Genomic DNA, 21887 nt, shown 5'->3' with positions numbered 1-21887 from the left:
TTGCAAGTGTATGTATCTTGTACCTGGTGGATGGTGCTCTCACGTGAGATGATCCGTGTCGATGATCTGGCACGTCTTGCAGAGGTTGCTGTGGCAGGGTTGTGTGGTATTGTGGTCACTAATCTCCTGAAGGCTGGGTAGTTTGCTGCAGACAATGGTCTGTTTGAGGTTGTGCGGTTGTCTGAAGGCAAGAAGTGGGGGTGTGGGGATGGCCTTAGTGAGATGGTCGTCTTCATCAATGACATGTTGAAGGCTCCAGAGAAGATGTCATAGCTTCTCCGCTCTGGGGAAGTACTGGACGACGAAGGGTACTCTGTCCACCGTGTCCCGTGTTTGTCTTCTGAGGAGGTCGGTTGTTTACTGTGGTGCGTCAGAACTGTCGATCGATGAGTCAAGCGCCATATCCTGTTCTTATGAGGGCATCTTTCAGTGTCTCGAGGTGTCTGTTGCAATCCTTCTCTTCTGAGAAGGTTGGTGTGGTTTTTTTACTGTAGCGCGTCAGAACTGTCGATTGATAGGTCGAGGGCCATATCCTGTTCTTATGAGGGCATCTTTCAGCACCTGGAGGCATCTGTTGTGATTCTCCGTATTATTTTGTAAATTAAATTTTTGTCTTTAAATGCCCTGTTTGTGAACAGAATTCCACTTTAAGGAGCAGCACTCTGAAAGCTAGTGGCTGTGCTGCCAAACAAACCTGATGGGCTTTAACCTGGTGTTGTCAGACTTCTTACTGTGTTTACCCAAGTCCAACGCCGGCATCTCCACATCATCATCTATACAAGAAAACCAAAGTTTTCTAAGTAGATCCACCAAAGATATCAAAAGACAATACCAGATCAAGCTAGAGTCCCAGGCTAGCCACACCGACCCCCGCCAATTATGGCAGGTCTGCAAGACATAACAGGCGACAAGATGAAAGCATGTAAAATCGCTGGCTCCAGTGCAACCCTCCTTGATGAGCTCAATGCATTCTACGCCCATTTTGAGCAAGAGATCAGCCAGAGCATGCCCTCCACCCTGGAACATAAGAACATAAGAAATAGGGGCAGGAGTAGGCCATCTAGCCCTTCGAGCCTGCCCCGCCATTCAATAAGATCATGGCTGATCTGTCGTGGCTCAGTTCCACATTCCTGCCCTCTCCCCATAACCCTTAATCCCCTCTCTTATCAAAAACCCATCAACCTGCGTCTTAAAAATGTTTAGCGAGGTAGCCTCCACCACTTCAATGGGCAGAGAATTCCAGAGATTCACCACCCTTTGAGTGAAGAAGTTCCTCCTCAACTCCGTTCTAAACCGCCCCCCCTTTATCTTGAGGCTATGTCCCCTAGTCCTACTGTCCTTTCTGAGCGGGAAGAGTCTCTCCACCTCTATCCTATCCATCCCATTCATCATCTTATACGTCTCAATGAGATCTCCCCTCATTCTTCTAAACTCTAACGAGTACAAGCCTAGTTTATTCAGCCTCTCCTCATAGCTCAACCCCCTCAACTCCGGCATCAGCCTAGTAAACCTCCTCTGCACTCCTTCCAAGGCCAAAATATCCTTGCGTAAGTACGGCGCCCAAAACTGCACACAGTACTCCAGCTGCGGCCTCACCAGTGCCCTATACAGCTGCAGCAAGACCTCCCTACTTTTATATTCAATCCCCCTCGCTATGAAGGCCAGCATCCCATTAGCCTTCCTGACCACCTGCTGCACCTGCAAGCTGGGTTTTTGCGACTCATGCACAAGGACCCTGAGGTCCCTCTGCACCGTCGCCTGCTGCAGTTTTTCGCCACATAAGTAATAATCCTTCCTACCATTATTCCTACCAAAGTGGACCACCTCGCACTTGCGAGGAAGCCCTGGATGAACCTGTATCTGGGGTCACCATTGCAGATACCAGAGCAGCTCTCTTGAAGGTAGATCTATGGGAAGCAACTGGCCCGGATGCGATACCCGGATGTGCACTCAGATCCTGCGCGGATCAGCTGGCGAAGGTATTCACATATATCTTCAACCACTCTTTACAACAATCTGAGGTTCCTATCGGCTTCAAGAAGATGACCATCATCCCAATACCAAAGAAAAACCAAGCAACGTACCTAAATGACTATCAGCCAGTGGCTCTGACATCCATCATTATGAAGTGCTTCGAAAGGTTAGCCATGGCACAAATCAATTCTAGCCACCCAGGCTATCTTCATCTACTACAGTTTGCCTATCGCCGAAACAGGTCCATTGCAGACACCATTTCCCTGGCTCTGCACTCAACCCTGGAACACCTAGATAACAAGGACACCTAAGTCAGACTCCTATTTATTGGCTACAGCTCAGTCTTCAACACTTGTTATTCCCACGAAACTCATCTCCAAACTCTGTGGCCTGGGCCTCAACACGTTCCTTTGTGACTGGATCCTGAACTTCCTAGCTCACAGACCAAAGGATAGGCAATAGCACCACCTCAACGATCATCCTCAACGCTGGTGCCCCACAAGGCTGTGTTCTCAGCTCCCTACTGTACTGCTTATACACCTATGACAGTGTGGCCAACTTCCTCTCCAATTCAATTTTCAAGTTTGCTGATGACTCCATTGCAGTAGATCAGATCTCAAACAATGATGAGACAGAGTACAGGAATAAGGTAGAGAATCTGGTGAACAGGTGCAGCAACAATAATCTCTTCCTCAATGTCAACAAAATGAAGGAGATTGTCATCGATTTCAGGAAGCATAAAGGAGAATGTGCCCCTGTCTACATCAACGGGGACAAAGTAGAAAGGATCAAGAGCTTCAAGTTTTCAGGTGTCCAGATCATCAACAACCTGTCCTGGTCCCCCCATGCGAACACCTCTACTTTCTCAGAATACTAAGGAAATTTGGCATGCGTGCTATGACTCTCACCAATTTTTACAGATGCACCACAGAAAACATCCTTTCTGGTTGTATCACAACTTGGTATGGCTCTTGCTCTGCCCAAGACTGCAAACAACTACAAAAGGCCGTGAATGTAGCGCAATCCATCATGCAAACCAGCCTCCCATCCACTGACTCTGTCTACACTTCCCGCCACCTAGGCAAAGAAGTCAGCAAAATTAAGCACCCTGGATATTCTCTCTTCCACCTTCTTCCGTCAGGAAAAAGATATAAAAGTCTGAGGTCACGTACTAACCGACTCAAGAACAGCTTCTTTCCTACAACTGTCAGACTTTTGAATGGACTTACCTTGCATTAAGTTGATCGTTTTCTACACCCTAGCTATGACTGTAACACTACATTTTGCATTCTCTCATTTCCTTCTCTGTGAACGGTGTGTTTTGTCTGTATAGTGCGCAAGAAACAATACTTTTCACTGTATATTAGCACGTGACAATAATAAATCAAACCAAATCAAAGTATGATGGAAGTAGCCCAGTCACTCATTGCAACTGCTCTGATACACCAGCGTTAACAAGTCATACTAATTCTTCTTGGGGATGAATTTCATATAGCACCAATCTTGCTTTGAGGCTTTCTGGTTGATTATTTGGCTTTATCTTGAGTTTCATTTCATCTAAGCCAAGAGTCTCTTTGAAAACACTCTTGTATTTATCCAGACGGTGCTGTAGGTGTGTTTTTAGCATCAACCAATCCGTTGACTATACTCCAGTTTATGTTTACCTTTTCCAATCATGATCTCCCACATTGGGCTGGCAAGTTACCATGGACCATATAGAGGGGTGACTGTATAGTTTGTCCACTCAACTCTGTGTTAACCATGATGTAACCTTTTAACTCCACAATCTCTCGTATGTCCTTAAAATCACATCAGCTGGTTTTAAGGGAAGGTACTTGAGCTTTTGTTGGCATACAGTCACAGGAATTAAAGGTACAGCAGCACCATTATTGACCTCCATCCTGATAGACTGTCCATTTAACTTTGCAAAAACCCAGAATCAATGTGATGCACCCTATGTCATATTTTTGGACATTCTCTTCTTTGCAGTCATAATTCTTTTCTTCCATTTTGCAAATTATTTTTGTAGAATGTAACTTATTCTTCTTCTTGAAGGTGCCCAGATTCTTCTTCTGAATATTCTTCTTAAAAACTGATCCATCCGAACACATTTTTGCAAATGCAATTCATTTTGCAACAATTCTTGCAGTGGCTATCCTTGCTCTAGCATTCATGACTGAACGGCCCATTTTGGCACATCTGTGACATGCTGGTTGCTGTTTTGACTTCTTATGGTCTGTTCCCAACTTGTGGATCTTCATTCCTGCACCAAATTGTGAAGCCTCTTTAGTAGTCAGTTCCATTAACACTGATTTCTACAGCAATCTTTTCATGTTCAGTAAGTTAGCTTCATTGGATAGCCACATTTTGGACACCATGAAGTAGACAAATGCGAAGAAAATCTTCTAATGACTGACCAAACTCAAAATTTTGTGCCTTTTTTTAAGATTACCTCAAATTGAGCAATGCTTTCCCCTTCCATTTGACTCCTTTGGTGGAACCTTAATCATTCCGCAATGATCAGTGCCTTTGGAGAGTAATGTTCTTCAAGGATCTTTGTCAAATAATTGTAAGTTTTCATTCCTGGCTTTGCTGGATGAACCATATTTCAGAACAAATTGTAGGTTGTGCTTCCTATCGCACTGAGAAAAACTGGTACATGCAACTCATCTGCAAATTTTATTCGCTCGTACAAAGTACTAAAAATGCTCAGCGTAGGAACACCATGATTCATTTTCTTCATTGAAAGGGATACAAATTGACCAGTAATTTCTCTTGCAGGCACTCACAAGAACATAAGAACAAACATAAGAAATAGGAGCAGGAGTAGGCCATCTAGGCCTTCGAGCCTGCCCCGCCATTCAATAAGACCATGGCTGATCTGAAGTGGATCAGTTCCACTTTCCTGCTTTCTCCCCATAACCCTTAATTCCCCTGTCTATCAGAAACCTATCTACCCGTGATTTAAATATATTAAGCGACGTAGCCTCCACCACTTTAACGGGCAGAGAATTCCAGAGATTCACCACCCTTTGAGTGAAGAAGTTCCTCAACTCTGATCTAAACTGCACCCCCCCCCCCTTATCTTGAGGCTGTGCCCTCTAGTCCTGCCATCCTTTCTAAGTGGGAAGAATCTCTCTACCTCTACCCTATCCAACCCCTTCATTATCTTGTGCATCTCTATAAGATCCCCCCTCATCCTTCTAAACTCCAACGAGTACAGACCCAGTCTATTTAGCCTTTCTTCATAGGCCAACCCCCTCATCTCCGGTTTCAGCCTAGTGAACCTCCTCTGCACTCCTTCCAAGGCCTTCCTTGCACAAGTGCGGCGACCAAAACTGCACACAGTACTCCAGCTGCGGCCTCGCCAGTGCCCTGTACAGTTGCAGCAAGACCTCCCTACTTTTATATTCTATCCCCCTCGCTATAAAGGCCAACATTCCATTTGCCTTCTTGATCACCTGCTGCACCTGCAGACTGCGTTTTTGCGACTCGTGCAGAAGGACCCCCAGGTCCCTCTGCACCATAGCATGCTGCAGCTTTTCGCCTTTTAAATAATAATCCCTCCTACTATTATTTCTGCCAAAGTGGATAACTTCACACTTGCTAACATTATACTCCATCTGCCAGGTCCTCGCCCACTCACTCAGCCTATCCAGATCCCTCTGCAGACTTTCCACACCCTCTATGCAATTTGCTTTTCCACTCATCTTCGTGTCATCAACAAATTTTGTCACCCTACACTCAGACCCCTCCTCCAGACCATCTATATGAATGGAAAACAGTTGAGGCCCCAGCACCAATCCCTGCGGCACTCCACTAGTCACCAACCGCCAATCAGAATAGCACCCATTGATACCAACTCTTTGCTTCCTAGTAGACAGCCAATCCTCTATCCATGCTAACATCTTACCCCCAACTCCGTGCACCCTAACCTTCTGCAGCAACCTTTTGTGAGGCACCTTATCAAACCTTCCCCACCTGCATTGCCACTTTCAGTGACCTGTGTAACTGTATGCCCAGATTCCTTTGCCTATCAAGACTCTTAAGGGTTCTGCCATTTACTGTACATTTCCTATCTGTATTAAACCTTCCAAAATGCATTACATCACATTTGTCTGGATTAAACTCCATCTGCCATCTCTCTGTCCAAACTCCAACCAATCTAAATCCTGCTGTATCCTCTGGTGGTCTTCATCGCTATCCGCAAATCCACCAACCTTTGTGTCGGCCGCCAACTTACTAATCAAACCAGTTACATTCTCCTCCAAATCATTTACATAAAGTGCCCCACCCAGGCACTATCTCTGTAACCGCACATATTTACCCCACTAATACCCTGACACCAGGGCCAATGGACCTAACCCATGTCTTTAGACTGTGGAAGGAAACCAGAGCACCCGAAGGCAATCCATGCAGACATGGGGAGAATATGCAAACTCCACAGTCCCCCCAAGTCTGGAGTCTATTCAAATTACCTGTGAATATTTGAGCTAAATTAACAGTACTTCACACGTTGATTTAAGAACAGTATTGACTGTGTATGCCAGTGACTTGTTGAAGATGCAGTATATCTGAAAACAATTGCTGCAGTTGTGTGTCACATTGAGTCTGATTTACAGAAAGTTATTATTGGTTAAACATTAATGCAGTGTAGAGGCTATGGAAGCTTTCAGACCTCTATCTGTCTCTTTATCTGTTTTACATTTGCTTGTCTCTGCTGCAGGCGTTGGAACTTTCAGTACAATTTGGTTAGTTCGAGGCTGAATTATTGGGGGAATTTGTATTAAACTGTCACGTGGTTACTCTTGATTCATTACAATGAGTAGCAGGCCTTGCAGTGCAGACATGGGCAATTTAAAGGTAGGAAGGCGATGGCCTAGTGGTACTGTCACTAGAATATTAATCCAGAAACTCAGCTAATGTTCTGGGGACCCGGGTTCGAATCCCTCTGTGGCAGATGGTGGAATTTGAGTTCAATTAAAAGAATATCTGGAATCAAGAATCTAATGATGACCATGAAACCATGGTCAATTGTTGGAAAAACCCATCTGGTTCACTAATGTCCTCTGGGGAAGGAAATCTGCCATCCTTACCTGGTCTGGCCTACATGTGACTCCAGAACCACAGCAATGTCTAGCAAATGGTCTAGCAAGCCACTCAGTTCAAGGGCAATTAAGAATGGGCAATAAATGTTGGCCAATGCTGGAATTTAAATAAGCCATACAGTGTGAAGAAAAATAACATGGAAGTGGCTTCTGAAATGTTTGCTGCTGTTTTCATCTTTTGGTTGGAAATTAATTGTAAGATCTGATTATGTAGATTGCAGCTGTACACCAAGTGAGGACAACCACTGCATCTGAACATCTGCTCTGACGTAGTAAAAGTAAAGTTTATTTATTAGTATCCCAAGTAGGCTAACATTAACACTGCAATGAAGTTACTGTGAAAATCCCCTGGTCGCCACACTCTGGTGCCTGTTCGGGTACACTGAGGGCGAATTTTAGCATGGCCAATGCACCTAACCAGCACATCATTCAGACTGTGGGAGGAAACTGGAGCACCCGGAGGCAACTCACGCAGACACGGGGAGAACGTGCAGACTCTGCACAGACAGTGACCCAAGCCGGGAATCGAACCCATGTCCTTGGCGCAGTGTTAATCACTGTGCCACCTTGCCGCCCTGTGCGGGCCATCCTGACTCGAAACACTGGCTCGATTGCCTCTCCACAGATGCAATCAGATCTGCTGAGATTTTCCAGCATTTTCCATTTTTGCACCTGAACATTAGGTGACTTGAGGCAGCATCTGGCAGCCCAAAGCCCTTTTTGTACCATCAGCCTTTGCATCAACAGTTTTGAAATGGAAGTCTGCTATTCTGAACAAATGGATTAACTTTGCTAAGTGCTTTGTATAGAAGAAATAAATGTTTTATTTGTGCAGCACCTCAGGACACCAAAAGCAGTTTGCAAACAAGGGGAATAAATGAAAAGGCTTTTGCTGCTTTTGAGTTTTCTTTATTCTTTCACGTGGGCATTGCTGGCAAGGCCAGCATTTTTTGCCAGCCCCTTTTTGCCCTTGAACTGAGTGGCTTGCTAAGCCATTTCCAAGGGCAATTTAGAATCAATCAAAAGTTATGAAGGGCATGAGAGTAGACAGGAAGAGTCTTTTCCCCTTGGTGGAAGAATCAGTGACCAGGGACATAGATTTAAGGTAAGGGGCAGGAGGTTTAGTGTGGATGTGAGGAAAACCTTTTCACCCAAAGGGTGATTGTTCCATCAGAAGTAACTCTTCAAAATGCGGACAATAAAAATAGAATAAAACTCACTCCAACTTATAAATCAAAGGAAGGGTTTAATAAAGAAACATAAGTTCTCCAAACTTGGGGTCTTGCCCTGGGCCACTCCAAGCTCCCCACAATTCCCAACAGGTTCTTATTTATAGTGAATCAGCTGGTCAGCTGACTGTTACATCACTCGGTAATCGGTTCCATGGTTTACTGGGTCAGCTGACCATCACATCTTGTTACCATTGGTCACATTACATCCAATTCAAAGTTGTCACTGGTTACATTCTAACAATGGTGGCAGTCTGGAATTTGCAGCCTGAAAGGGTGGTGGAAGCAGAGACCTCATAACATTAAGAACTATTTAGATGTACACTTGCAGTGCCAAGACATACAAGGCCAAAGGCCAAGTGTTGGAAAATGGGATTAGATTAGTTCAGTTCAGTGGTCTGTCTTTGGCACAGGCATGATAGGCCAAAGAGCCTTTCTCTGAATATCTCCATGACTATGTCATTGCTGTAAGCCTGGAGTCACACGTAGGCCAGAATGGGTAAGGACAGCAGGTCCTTCTTTTTCCATCGTGAACATCCAGTTCCAGCACTTTGTGCTGCATGACAGGAAGAGCATGACATGTCTCGAGGACCCAAAATGATTTCGTCTATTGCTGGATCTTTTCTCGATAAAACAAAATCCCAACTGGTCATCAATTTTCTTCTTGTAAAATGTCCTATATTAAAAGTTGAGAGTTGGGTTGTAGGGCGGCATGGTAGCAGTGCTGCTTCACAGCACCAGGGACCTGGGTTCGATTCCCAGCTTGGGACACTATCTGTGTGCAGTTTGCACATTTTTCCCGAATGCGTGGGTTTCCTCCTCCCATGTTCTGAAGGACGTGCTGGTTAGGTGCATTGGCCATGTTAAATTCTCCCTCGGTGTACCCGAACAGGCACTGGACTGTGGAAACTCGGGGAATTTCACAATAACTTCACTGCACTGTTAATGTAAGCCTTATTTGTGACTAATAAATAAACTTTAACTTTTTTAGCAAAAAAGAAAATATGTGGTTTGCACATGTAGATTCAAACTAAAAATGACAGATTTATTGTTAAAAGATGTTAAGACATAAAATGAAAGCAAAACGGAAGCCTCTGCAAACACCCTAATGACATCACCACCAAATTATGTGATCAGCTCTTAAAGCAACCGGCAACCCTTTTAAATGTGTAACAAATATCTGACCCCGGGGTGAGCACTCAACCAAATATCTGTTCATATCTGCGCTAATACTTAGGCCACCTCAGTGTGGTGGGATATACTGCCAGCTTCCACCCCTGTCTGAGCTCATCTAATGCTAAAACCTCCATCCACATCTTTTGTCGTCTCAATACTTGACTAATCTTCTGTGCTCCTGGGCGGCCTTCCATATTTTGCCCTCCATAAACTTGAGGTCATCCAAAAGTCTGCTACCCATATCCTAACACACACCATGTCCTGTTCACCCATCACCTCTGCACTTGCTGACCTAGCTTGATTGTCAGTTAAGGAACACCTCAATTTTAAGATTCTCATCCCTGTTTTCAAAGCCTCTTCAGGACTTGACTATCTCAGTAATCTGCAGCCCACAACCATTAGTGATGTCAGCGCTTCTCCAATTTCAACCACCTGAGTGTCCCTTATCCTTAATTCCTCCACCACTGGTGGCCGTGCCTTCAGTTTCCTAGGCCCTAAGTTTTGGAATATTCTCCCTACATCTCTCCACCACTCTAGCTTGCTTTCCTACTTTGAGGCGCTCCTTGAAATCTATCTCTTTTGAGGAACACAGGAATGTCAAATTTCAAACGATCACTGCTATTTATTCTGCAGGAGAAAAGATGAGCTTAGTGAATGGAAAGTCTGCTTTAATTGACCGAGGCATTGCCATGGAGAAAGCAAAGAGTAATTATAAGCTCCCAGGTAATCCCAATAAGACGCAAGGCGTGAACGTACTCTTTTTGCTCCACAAAACATGGCCACTGTGTATGAATGTACGTTGCTTCTGTGGAGGGTACATGAGCCATGATATGAGCTCAACTGAGTATCTTAAATCGATTGTTAGTGTAGCAGCAATACCTCACTCAGGATTGTTCAGCAAATGCTGCCCAATCACAGAATTACATCTAACAGTAGACATTTTGTGTTTTGCCTTAACCAAGGCTCATAATTTACAATTATCTGATGAAGCAATATCAGCTACCAAAATGCAACTTACAAAGTCACCAGGAGCAATTTTAAGCAGAAGGTCAAAAAGGAAAATGCTCTTGCATTGCCCACCAAGATGAGGGATATGATCATAAAAGCAAAACACTGTAGCTGCTGAAAATCTGAAATGAAAAACTGAAAATGCTGGAAAACCTCAGAGGTTTGGCAGCATTGATGGAGAGTTAACATTTCAGGTCAGTGTGACCCTTCCTCACAGGGATATTAGTGCTCATTGCAATCATATTTTATTGATTTGGGCCCACATTTGTGAAGATGACCAGGGCTCAGGGATGCTCACAAGCACATCATAGGTTTTAGTTTTAAACAATACAGCCACATGCAATGAAGTTACTGTGAAAATCCCCTGGTCACCACACTCTGGCGCCTGTTCGGGTACACTAGGGAGAATTTTGCATGGCCAAGTCACCTAACCAGCACATCTTTCGGACTATGGGAGGAAACCGGAGCACCCGGAGGACATCCATGCAGACATGGGGAGAACATGCAGACGCCACACAGATAGTGACCCAAGCTGGGAATCGAGCTTGGGTCCCTGGTGCTGTGAGGCAACAGTGCTAACCACCATGCCACCATTATTATCTGCGCTTAGGGCTCATGCCATGCATGCAGGAGCCTGTCTGGTTGTCTGCATCAGGAGGCCATATGAGAGGACAGGCTGGAATCCTCACCCCTTGAGGTAGCAAGATGGCACAGTGCTTAGTGCTGGAGTGTGGCCACTAGGGGATTTTCACTTTAATGTAACTCTACTTGTGATACTAATAAAAAAAACTTTAAAAAAAACTTAAACCATGAAAACCAGATGGAAAAGTACTGAGATGTGGTCAGCACAGAAATCTATGTGTAAAGAGACCTGAAGATAAGGAACCTGGATGAGATCTGTAGAGTTTCAGTCAAAAAAAAAGCATGTGGCTTAAATTACACCATATCCTGTGACCACAGCAAGTGTGATATTTCAATGGTTCAAAAACGGGATGCAACAAAGGTTCGAGTACACCACAAGAGTATGAATTGCCTAGGGAGGTACAAGCTTTGCAGTCCCTATTGGATCTTCTTCTGTTCAGCACTTAAATGTATTGCAAACACGCACACCTTGGTACACTGTGATCAACTGATAAACATTGGTCAGATATATCACTTATTCAAAAGCTCTTCAGTCTGTTAATTAATAGAAGGATAAGAAGCAGATAGTAAAGCAATGATTTACATTCCTTAACGTGCAACAGGCAGTGTTCACAGCTGAGATGAAATTAACTCCATTTGGTGAACATAAAAATACTGTACATAATAGATTTGCCCCAACATATTGCAACGTACCAATATTTAGAGGATGCTCTTTTATCCTTTATTCTTTCTTTATCCTTTATTCTTTCCAGTGGGCATCACTGGCAAGGCTAGCATTTGCTGCCTTTGAACTGAATGTTTTGCTAGGCCATTGCAAAGGACAGTTAAGAGCCAACCACATCACTGTGGATCTGGAGTCACATGCAGTCCACACCAGGTAAGGACGGCAGATTTCCTTCTTTAAAAGGACAATCATGAACCAGATGGGTTTTTACAATAATCAGTGACAATTGTCACGGTCACCATTACGAAACTAGCTTTATGTTGCAGATTTATTAGTTGAACTCAAACCCACCAGCTGCCTTGGTGGAATTTGAATCCAAACCTGGGCCTCTGGATTACTAGTCCAGTGACATTACCACCATGCCACTTTCTCCCCATGATCTCCCCAGATGTGACACAGAAACATTAGAATTTAAAATGTACAAACCTAGCAACTGTCCATTGACAATTAGCTGAGCAAATACAGCAGCATAGTTTCCTTTCATTGCATTTCCAATATACATCTTCTCAGCATCTTCACATGGAGTGTGAATGATAAATTCCTGTTAGATGTAAAAAGTTGAATTTAATCGTACTGCAAATTTTCTTCTCTTTTCCCAATATCATGAGTGCCTAGCTGAGAGTGCATTTGCTGGGTTTTCTGCTACCTGGCAATTAAGTATCATTTCAGGGAGGCTAATTCGTCACATCCCCTCATGCACACAAAGACAAACTTCCCACTGGAACTGCTGGTCAGTAATCAGGAGCAGCAGTATTGGTTAATGCAAATGCAAACCCAAATTATGGCACCAACTTCCGTTCCGGGCTGAGATCTTCATTGATTTTGTTTAGAAGCTTATTCGTTAGTGTCACAAGTAGGCTTACATTAACACTGCAATGAAGTTACTGAGAAAATCCCCTAGTTGCCACACTCCAGCGCCTGTTTGGGTACACTGAGGGAGAACTTAGCATGGCCAATGCACCTAACCAGCACATCTTTCGGACTGTGGGGGGAAACCAGAGCACCCGGAGGAAACCCACGCAGACACAGGGAAAACGCGCAGACTCCGCACAAGCAGTGACCCAAGCTAGGTACTGAACCTGGGTTCCTGGCATTGTGAGGCAGCAGTGCTAACCACTGTGCCGCCATGCTGGATAAAAGCAAATTACTGCAGATGCTGTAATCTGAAACCATAAGAGAAAATGCTGGAAAATCTCAGCAGGTCTGGCAGCAACTGTAAGGAGAGGAAAGAGCTGATGGAAAGTGCCACCGTATTGCCATTTTGGTGCAATAAGCAAGTGGCTGTGGTTGTTGCTCTATTGAGATGATAAGGAGTTCACTTAATTATTTTCTAATAAACTATTTGCTGCAAGCCTGTTAAGTTGCTAAAATAATTGCTGGTCACCAGACAAAGGCTGTAATCGTATCATCACAGGTGCCTACAGCTGCCAGTGAAATCAACAACTATTTTCAACCCCTCCAAGCCAAGCTCAATCCAGGAGAGAAATCGTTCAAGAAGCTAAATACATTGCTCACCAACTTGGATATTTAAATGAGGAAGAGTCATAGATATGGTTGCTTGGTAGAACTTGAGTATCGCTGAACAAGAACAAGTGCTTCCCAACTGCAGAATCACATCGAGTGTCAGACATTATGTTCTGAGCTTTGCAAGCACAAGTTGTTTGAGTACAGTCAGTACTCTGCCTACTGTGAACAGCCAAGGGGTTTGCTGGCTGATATATTTCAACCCCTGACAAATTTCAAGGTCTAAGCGCCAGTCATTGCACCAGTACTGAAGTTTATATGACACTCAATCATTGGCAGGGATCTGTCCTCTGCAGACAAAAGAAATACTGTGCCTTTTTTGAGTAACAAAAGCATGGGAACAACAACGTCCTGGGACGTTCACCAAGGCAGTGTCTCAACGAGAGTTAACTTGCTGACTTGTTCCTCTCGGTGTATTCACGGGTTGGAGGGTAGGTCATATTTGAATTCCTCCAATTCACGCAACCCCTCATTAGTGGGATTTTTAGGGATCTTACCCATTGGTCAAACACAGTTTGTTTCAGCCATTCAAAATCTATGTAGGTTTGGCCTCTTAAGCGTGTTCAGGAATTTCTGACAGTATACCTCTGGGACTAATTTATAGGCACTTGGAATGGTAGCTCTGTTCTGTTCCTAATCTAGAGACATCTCCAAAGGAGCATGGAGCCCTTTTGGGCCCTACCAGTCAGCTGCCCTTGAGTTAAAGACGTCCAGATTTCCGAGGACTGTCCCTGCTATCTTCTCCAAGGGGTGAAGAATGGCTCCAGCCCAATCTCTCAAATCTGGCAAGGAATCCGCATACTTGAGGGCCTCAGAGACTGGATCTGGGTTAGGAGGAAAGGAGGGGCTACTGAGTTTTCCAGGCCTCACTCTCCTTGTGAGCCGCAAACCCCATTTTCAGAACTGGAAATCCCTTTCTGAAGCCTCCTTGTCTTTTTCCGTTTCTCTCTCGTGAAATTCTAATTGCAGTTCAAAGATCTCCAATGGCGAGTGGAAGAGATTCAGAGACATGATTGGGCTCTTGCTCTGTCTACTCCGCTGGTAATGTTGGTTCCAGATGTTTTACCAGTGCCAGGATTAGTTCATTTCTTTTGCTTTTGCCAGGCAATTTGAACTGTATTTCCCTTGCCAGGGCTTTCAATTGATCTGTGCTGAGGGCTTCCAAACTTTCCTTGCTTAAATTGGGCGGCACAGTGGCACAATGGTTAGCACTGGTGCCTCACAATGCCAGGGGCCTGGGTCCGATTCTCAGCTTGGGTCACTTTCTGTGAGGAGTTTGCATATTCTCCCCGTGTCTGCTGGGTGCTCCAGTTTCCTCGCACACTCCAAAGATGTGCGGGTTAGGTTGATTGGCCATGCCAAATTGCCCCTTGGCGTCAGGGAGACCAACAGGGTAAATTTGTGGAGTTAAGGGGATAAGGCCTGGATGGGATCGTGTCAGTGCAGATTCGATGGGCTGAATGGCCTACTTCAGCACTGTAGGGATTCTATGATTCAAACAGCAACCCTATTCTCATGCAGTATAAATTGTTGTTCATTTTTAAATGTTGCATTCTTGCATCTGTCCAGATGAGTACAAGGTGAAAAACTTATAGAGTCATAGAGGTTTACAGCATGGAAACAGTCCCTTCAGCCCAACTTGTCCATGCTGCCCTTTTTTTTAAACCCCTAATCTAATCCCAATTGCCCGCATTTGGCTCATATCCCTCTATACCCATCGTGCCCATATAACTACCTAAATGCTTTTTAAAAGACAAAATTGTATCCGCCTCTACTACTACCTCTGGCAGCTTGTTCCAGACACTCACCACCCTCTGTGTGAAAAAATTGCCCCTCTGGACACTTCTGTACCTCTCCCCTTTCACATTAAACCTATGCCCTCTAGTTTTAGACTCCGCCAACTTTGGGAAAAAATATTGACTATCTAGCTGATCTATGCCCCTCATTATTTTATGGACTCTATAAGATCACCCCTCATCCTTCTACGCTCCAGGGAAAAAAGTCCCAATCTATCCAGCCTCTCCTTATAACCCAAACCATCAAGTCCCGGTAGCATCCGAGTAAACCTTTTCTGCACTCTTTCTAGTCTAATAATATCCTTTCTATAATATTTACCAGAACTATACACAGTGCTACAAGTGTGGCCTTACCAATGTCTTGTACAACTTCAAGACATCCCAACTCCTATATTCAATGTTCTGACCATTATGCTTCATTAGCATATCTTTTCTCTCAGCAACAATCATAGATATCATGCACACACTTTTTATTTGTTGTTATTTATTTACGGGACATGGGTGTCACTGGCTGGGTCAGCAATGATTGCCGATCCCCGATTGTCCTTGAGAAGGTGGCGGTGTGCTGTCTTCCTGAATTGCTGCAACCATGTGATGTAGATACACGCACAGTGCTAAGTTATTTGCTGGGCCATTTGAGGGGGCATATAAGAGTTGTTAGTGGGACTGGAGCCACACATAGACCAGATCAGGTAAGGTCGTCAGATTTCATTCTCTAATGGACATTAATGAACCAGATGGATTTTTTTACTGCAATTGTTTCATGGAAATTATTAGACTTTTAATTCTACATAATTATTGAATTAAAACCATCTGAACCTGTGACTCCAGAACATTACTTTGGATCTCTGGATTGCTCTTCTAATGACAATACCACTATGCCATTGCCAAATACTATTTGCTTTCTAGAATGAGGGTCTCAAAAACCAATATGCATTAATTGTCTATCTGAATAATCCCAGCATCATTCAATCGATTACCTGTGTTGTTGGATCATACGTTGCTTGGGTCTGGATGCCTCTTACGTTACTACCATGTCCACGTTCCGTCATTGCAAACATTCCAGTAAATTTTAAATCCTACAATTTGATTAGCGAGAAACAAAGACACATCATAAATACACAATAGTTGATTTCTCAGCTACTTTTTTTTGTTTTGCTTCAAATGTCACCTACAATAAACTACTGAGAAAAAATTATTTCCTCTTGAGTTGACCCAACATTTATTATGGCTTTGATATCTCGTCTGTACTGCTAACAAGTAGTCAATTGTAAAATTCTCCTCCACATATTTTAATCCCTTCATGGCATTGTCCTTCCTTACTATGTTACACTTCCAGACTGTGGTCTTTTGGTGACCCACCTTCTACCCCATGCTCTGTCTCTCAGTTGGCTGCCATGTTTTAAGTCAGCTGGGACACACATTCTACCCAGTGACACAGAGGTAAGAGTCACGCCCACTCAGCCAAGCTAGCACTATGTCAGCCAGGATGCACTTTTAATACTCAGCTCCTTCAAGCAATTCTTTGCAAATGAGAACTGAAACAAAAGTGATTGTTCTGTGTAAATTAGTGGACAAATCTTTCAAACAAGATGATCGTCAAAGCATAAAATTGTAAGAAGTCAACAATTGCTGTGGAATCAGACATACAATTCCTTAAGGTACAGTGGTTAGCACTGCTGCCTCATAGCACTAGGGATCTGGGTTCAAATCTCGGTTTGGGTCCCTGTCTGTGTGGAGTTTGTTCTCACCGTGTTTGTGTGGCTTTCCTCCGGGTGCTCCGGTTTCCTCCCACTGTCCAAAGATGTGCAGGTTAGATGGATTGGCCACGCTAAATTGCCTCTTAGTGGATTAGCTGTGGTAAACGTGTGGGATTATAGTGATAGGACAGGGGAAAGAGGGCCTGGGTAACGTACTCTGTCAGACAGTGGGTGCAGACGTGATGGGCCAAATAGCCTCTTCCGTACTGAAGGGATTCTGTGAACTCTCCCTTACTATGTTAGTTTATGCAAAGAAACAGATAGCTTTGAAAGGAAAGCAAACTTGTGATAAGGATGGAGGAGGTTGAACAGAAAAAGATGGTTTAAAAAAGGGCAGAAAGACTTGCAAGAAGTCTTTCTGACCAATGAAGATTTTTGTGAGAGGAAGTCAGTTCACTGTGATAATGTAGGAACCACGGCAGTCAATTTGCACACAGTAAACTTGTAGAAACAGTAGTGATAAATTGTTTAGTGACTTTCTGAAGGGTTAAGGAATAAAAATAAAACAAAACAGGGTGAACAATGGTGTTAAATCAGAGGCAACATTATGACACAGTAGTGTAGGAATTTAACTAAAGAAATGTTCATAACAGATTCTCCTCAGATCAAACTGAGGAACAGCAACAGGACCATTACACAAGTGGAAGTATATAATAGGTTACCAGGTGATTAACACAAAATTAAGAATAAAGCTTGTATCCAAATTAAATGAGGCAGATATCATAAAAATCATAGAAACCCTACAGTGCAGAAGGAGGCCATCTGGTCCACTGAGTCTGCAACAACAACAGGCCCGGGTCCCATAATCCCACATATTTAGCCAGCTAATCCCTCTAACCTATGCATCCCGGGAAACTAAGGGACAATTTAGCATGGCCAATGCACCTAACCTGCACATCTTTAGACTGTAGAAGGAAACCGAAGCACCCAGAGGAGCATCGGAGAGCACCGGAGCATCCACGGTGGCACAGTGGTTAGTGTAGAAGATTTAAGTTGTTCAGAATTAGTCCAGGACTGGGAAAATGTGTGCTGTGTTTTGTTTTATACATTCGTGGGACATGGTCTTCGCTGGCTGGCCAGCATTTACTGCCCATCCCTAGCTGCCCGAAGCAGTTGAGAGTCAACCACATTGCTGTGGGCATGAAATCACATGCAGGCTGGACCAGATAAGAATGGCAGATTTCCTTCCCTGAAGGACAATAGTGAAACAGATGGGTTTTTCTGATAATCAACAATGGTTTCATGGTCATCGATAGATCCTTCATTCCAATATTTTTATTGGTTCAAATTCCACCACCTGCCATGGCGGGATTCAAACCCGGGTCCCCAGAACACTAGCTGAGTTTCTGGATTAATAGTCTAACAACACAACCATTAGGCCATTGTCTGGCATTCAGAACCATCCAGAACAGTTCTGCCAATATTGAATGCAGAATAAGCTTAATGGGCTAAACTGCCTCCTCCTGCTCCTCTGTTTATCAAGGGAATGAAGCATAATTTGACTTGTTTCTGGATAAAGGAGGATGGCTCAAAAGTAAAGCAACATTTAGGAAGCAGTTATCATGGTACAAATAGATTCAGTATGAGCAAACAAGGAAAAAACGAAAAGCTCAGATCAGTGGAACTGAACAGTAAAATAAGATATAGAATCCCTACAGTGCAGAAGGAGGCCATTCGGCCCACTGAGTCTGCACCGACAACAATCCCACTTAGACCCTATTTCTTTACCCTGCTAATCCCTCTAACCTACACATCCCAGGACACTAAGGGGCAATTTAGCATGGCCAAAGCACCTAACCTGCACATCTTTGAACTGTGGGAGGAAGCCAGAGCACCTCGAGGAAACCCATGCAGACACAAGGAGAATGTGCAAATTCAACACAGACAGAAACCCAAGGCAGGGATCAAACCCAGATCCATGGAGCTGTGAGTCAGCAGTACTAACCACTGTGCCACCTTGCCACCCAAAAAGTTTTTTTTTAAAGTCTTGATGTTTTAAGATTTATTTATTAGTGCCACAGTAGGCTTACATTCACACTGCAATGAAGTTACTGTGAAAATCCCCTAGTCGCCACACTCCGGCACCTGTTCGGGCACACTGAGGGAGAATTTTAGAATGGCCAATGCATCTAACCAGCAAGTCTTTTGGACTGTGGGAGGAAAACAGAACACCCAGAGGAAACACACAGACACAGGGAGAATGTGCAGACAAGCCAGGAATTGAACATGTGTCCTTGGCGCTGTGAGGCAACAGTGCTAACCATTGCGCCACCCACACTAAATCATATTATTGTGAGAAAAATGGGTCTTTGTTAAACAGCACTCTAGATCCACAAGTGGAATAACTTAGATCAGAAAAGGGGTAGGAATCATAGAATAATCATTCCACAAACACATGGCTTCATGCAAAAATTTTAAATACTAAATTAAATCATTCTGATTCAAAATTAGTTGTGTAAAATTAATATACAGTAGCATAGCTTATTTGGGTAAACACAGTAACACATACCTTGAGGGGTTTAAACCATTTTTCAATGTGTTCCTGGCTTCCAAGGTTGACGATTGCCCCACCAAACAGCCAGCAGACCACACCCATCTGCAGGTTAAGAATAGGAAGAGAAGTAGAGTCAACACAATTAAACAACTTTTCCACACTAAAGGTTTTCTAATTAATTTGGTAATGCACACGACTAGTTTTCACTGGTCTCAGTAGTTGTAGAGTAGCCAGTTCACACAATTGAAATCAATGTTATGGAAGGGAAAGAGGGTGATAGAGCAGAAAAAGGGTGATAGAGCAAAAACATTTGGATTTGCATCTATGTTCATTTAGTTTAACTGGCCATTTTCTCCTCCTGATGTCTACCTTCCTCACTTAGATTGATCAACTCTCTATCGGTATAACTTTCACTCATTCCATTCCTGTACTAATCAACTACACTAAGGGGCAACTTAGCATAGCCAATCCACCCAACCTGCACATCCTTGGAATGTGGGAGGAAACCAAAGCACCCAGAGGAAATCCACGCAGATCCGAGGAGAATGTGCAAACTCCACACAGACAGTCACCCAAGGCGTGGTGATACAATGGTTAGTACTGCTGCCTCACCGGACCACCCACCTTTTTTTATTCATTCATAGGGTGTGGGCGTCGTTGGCTGGGCCAGTATTTATTGCCCATCCCTAGAGTCAACCACATTGCTGTGGCTCTGGAGTCACATGTGGGCCAGAGCAGATAAGGACGACAAATTTCCTTCCCTCAAGGACATTAGTGAACCAGATGGGTTTTTCCAACAATCGACAATGGTTTCGTGGTCATCAGTAGATGTTGAATTCCAGAAATTTTTTATTTAATTCAAATCTCACCATCTGCCATGGTGGGATTTGAACCCAGGTTCCCTCAGCATTAACCTAGGTTTTTGGATTACTAGTCCAGCAAAGACTATGCCACTGCCTCCCCTTGATTTTCTGGTTGGATATAGTTTCGAATTGCTTGAACGGGTGAATGACAAAGTCACAAAATGAATTATAACATTGAGTCTCACAGGCATAATGGTAGATAAATATTGCAGATACAGTAAGAATTCAGTTTATACATTAGTATTCTATAGTATTCTAGCACTGCAGTGTTGACTTCCTGTAGGAAGTCCAGACTAAGTTTAAGTTTATTTATTAGTGTCACAATTAAGGCTACATTAACACTGCAATGAAATTAGTGTGATAATCCCCAGCGCTTGTTCGGATATACTGAGGGAGAATTCAGCATGGCCAATCCACCTAACCAGCAGGTCTTTTGGACTGTGGGAGGAAACCCACTGAGACACAGGGAGGACTGCAGACTCCGCACAGACAGTAACTCAAGCCGGGAATCGAACCCGGGTCCCTGACGCAGTGGGGCAGCAGTGCTAACCACTATGCCGCCTATTGCAGAGCAACTGTGGATAAGATTTTAACAATCAGAACCACTGGCTCACAGAATTACAGTCTGTATTTCTTTGAAGAGAAGTATGGAAAATCAAAGCTGGCAATCTGGGGATCAGGAATGGTTTTCTGGTATAACATTTCATTTCCTCACCATTTTCCCCAGACCCACCCCAAACTCTTTCCTCCCCAACCATTCCCCACCACATAGAAGCACTGATTGCCCTGCCAGACTATACTTCTACAGATATGGCATGTTCTTCAGTAGCCACCTACAAACTTTTTGTACTAAGTATCGGCAAGATATGCAAATACTTCAATCTGTCTGTATTAGATGCCAACATGCAGAACAAGAGATCCTCAGAGAGCAGGGCACCTGGGAGATTCCCCTTCCTAACTCAACGGCTTCAGGGCCAATTGCAGAGTTCTTACTACCATCCCTACTGAGATAAAGTAGCCCAGCATAGATCAGAGCCTGAATCAGGGGCCTACTGCAGACACTGAACAGTTAGCAGTGAGACTGTGGACTAGGTCTTCTTGGCAATGTGTTTCCAGTTGGATACTTTCCTTGGGTAGGTGGCAAATGTTTGTTTTTTTTTAAAAGGAAAATTATGCATGTTCTTTGAAGGTGACCCATAATTATGCAGACCAACCTGTTTTCAGAATTAAGGATTACGCAGTTTGCCTTTGGAAGTCAGCCAAACCACAATAATTACCAAATCTTGCGGGTCTGCATTACATTCTGGGAGAGGAATAGTGAGTGTGAATTCAGAAATCAAAGTCAGAACATTCCCAGTATTCACATGAGTTTTCACAATTACATGGACTTTAGCAAGGTCTTTGACAATGGTACAAGGTACATGGTAGGTTGTTGCATAAGGTTACATCTCACGGGATCCAGGGTGAGGTAGCAAATGGACACAAAATTGGCTGAATGACAGAAGCCAGAGGGTGGTTGTAGAGGGTTGTTTTTCAAACTGGAGACCTGTGACCAGCGGTGTGCCTTAGTGATTGGTGCTGAGTTGTTA

The 21887-nt window shown here is 43.8% G+C and overlaps 1 protein-coding gene across 2 annotated transcripts in view; it reads right to left on the bottom strand.

Moving 5' to 3' along the window:
- acoxl (acyl-CoA oxidase-like) overlaps positions 1-21887 on the bottom strand; it is a 392248-nt gene that overhangs the window by 342721 nt on the left and 27640 nt on the right. For both annotated transcript variants that reach the window (XM_080192936.1, XM_080192935.1), the window contains exons 4-6: positions 19451-19537; positions 16162-16260; positions 12288-12402 (exon numbers count right to left, since the gene is read on the bottom strand). In XM_080192936.1, coding sequence (XP_080049062.1) covers positions 12288-12402; positions 16162-16260; positions 19451-19537 — 301 coding nt within the window. The remainder of the gene's footprint in view (positions 1-12287; positions 12403-16161; positions 16261-19450; positions 19538-21887) is intronic.

The sequence above is a fragment of the Carcharhinus amblyrhynchos genome, chromosome 7, assembly GCF_965287045.1.
Source record: "Carcharhinus amblyrhynchos chromosome 7, sCarAmb.v2.hapA, whole genome shotgun sequence".
NCBI classification, from domain to species: Eukaryota; Metazoa; Chordata; class Chondrichthyes; order Carcharhiniformes; family Carcharhinidae; genus Carcharhinus; species Carcharhinus amblyrhynchos.
This window is presented reverse-complemented; position numbering and strand designations above follow the sequence as displayed.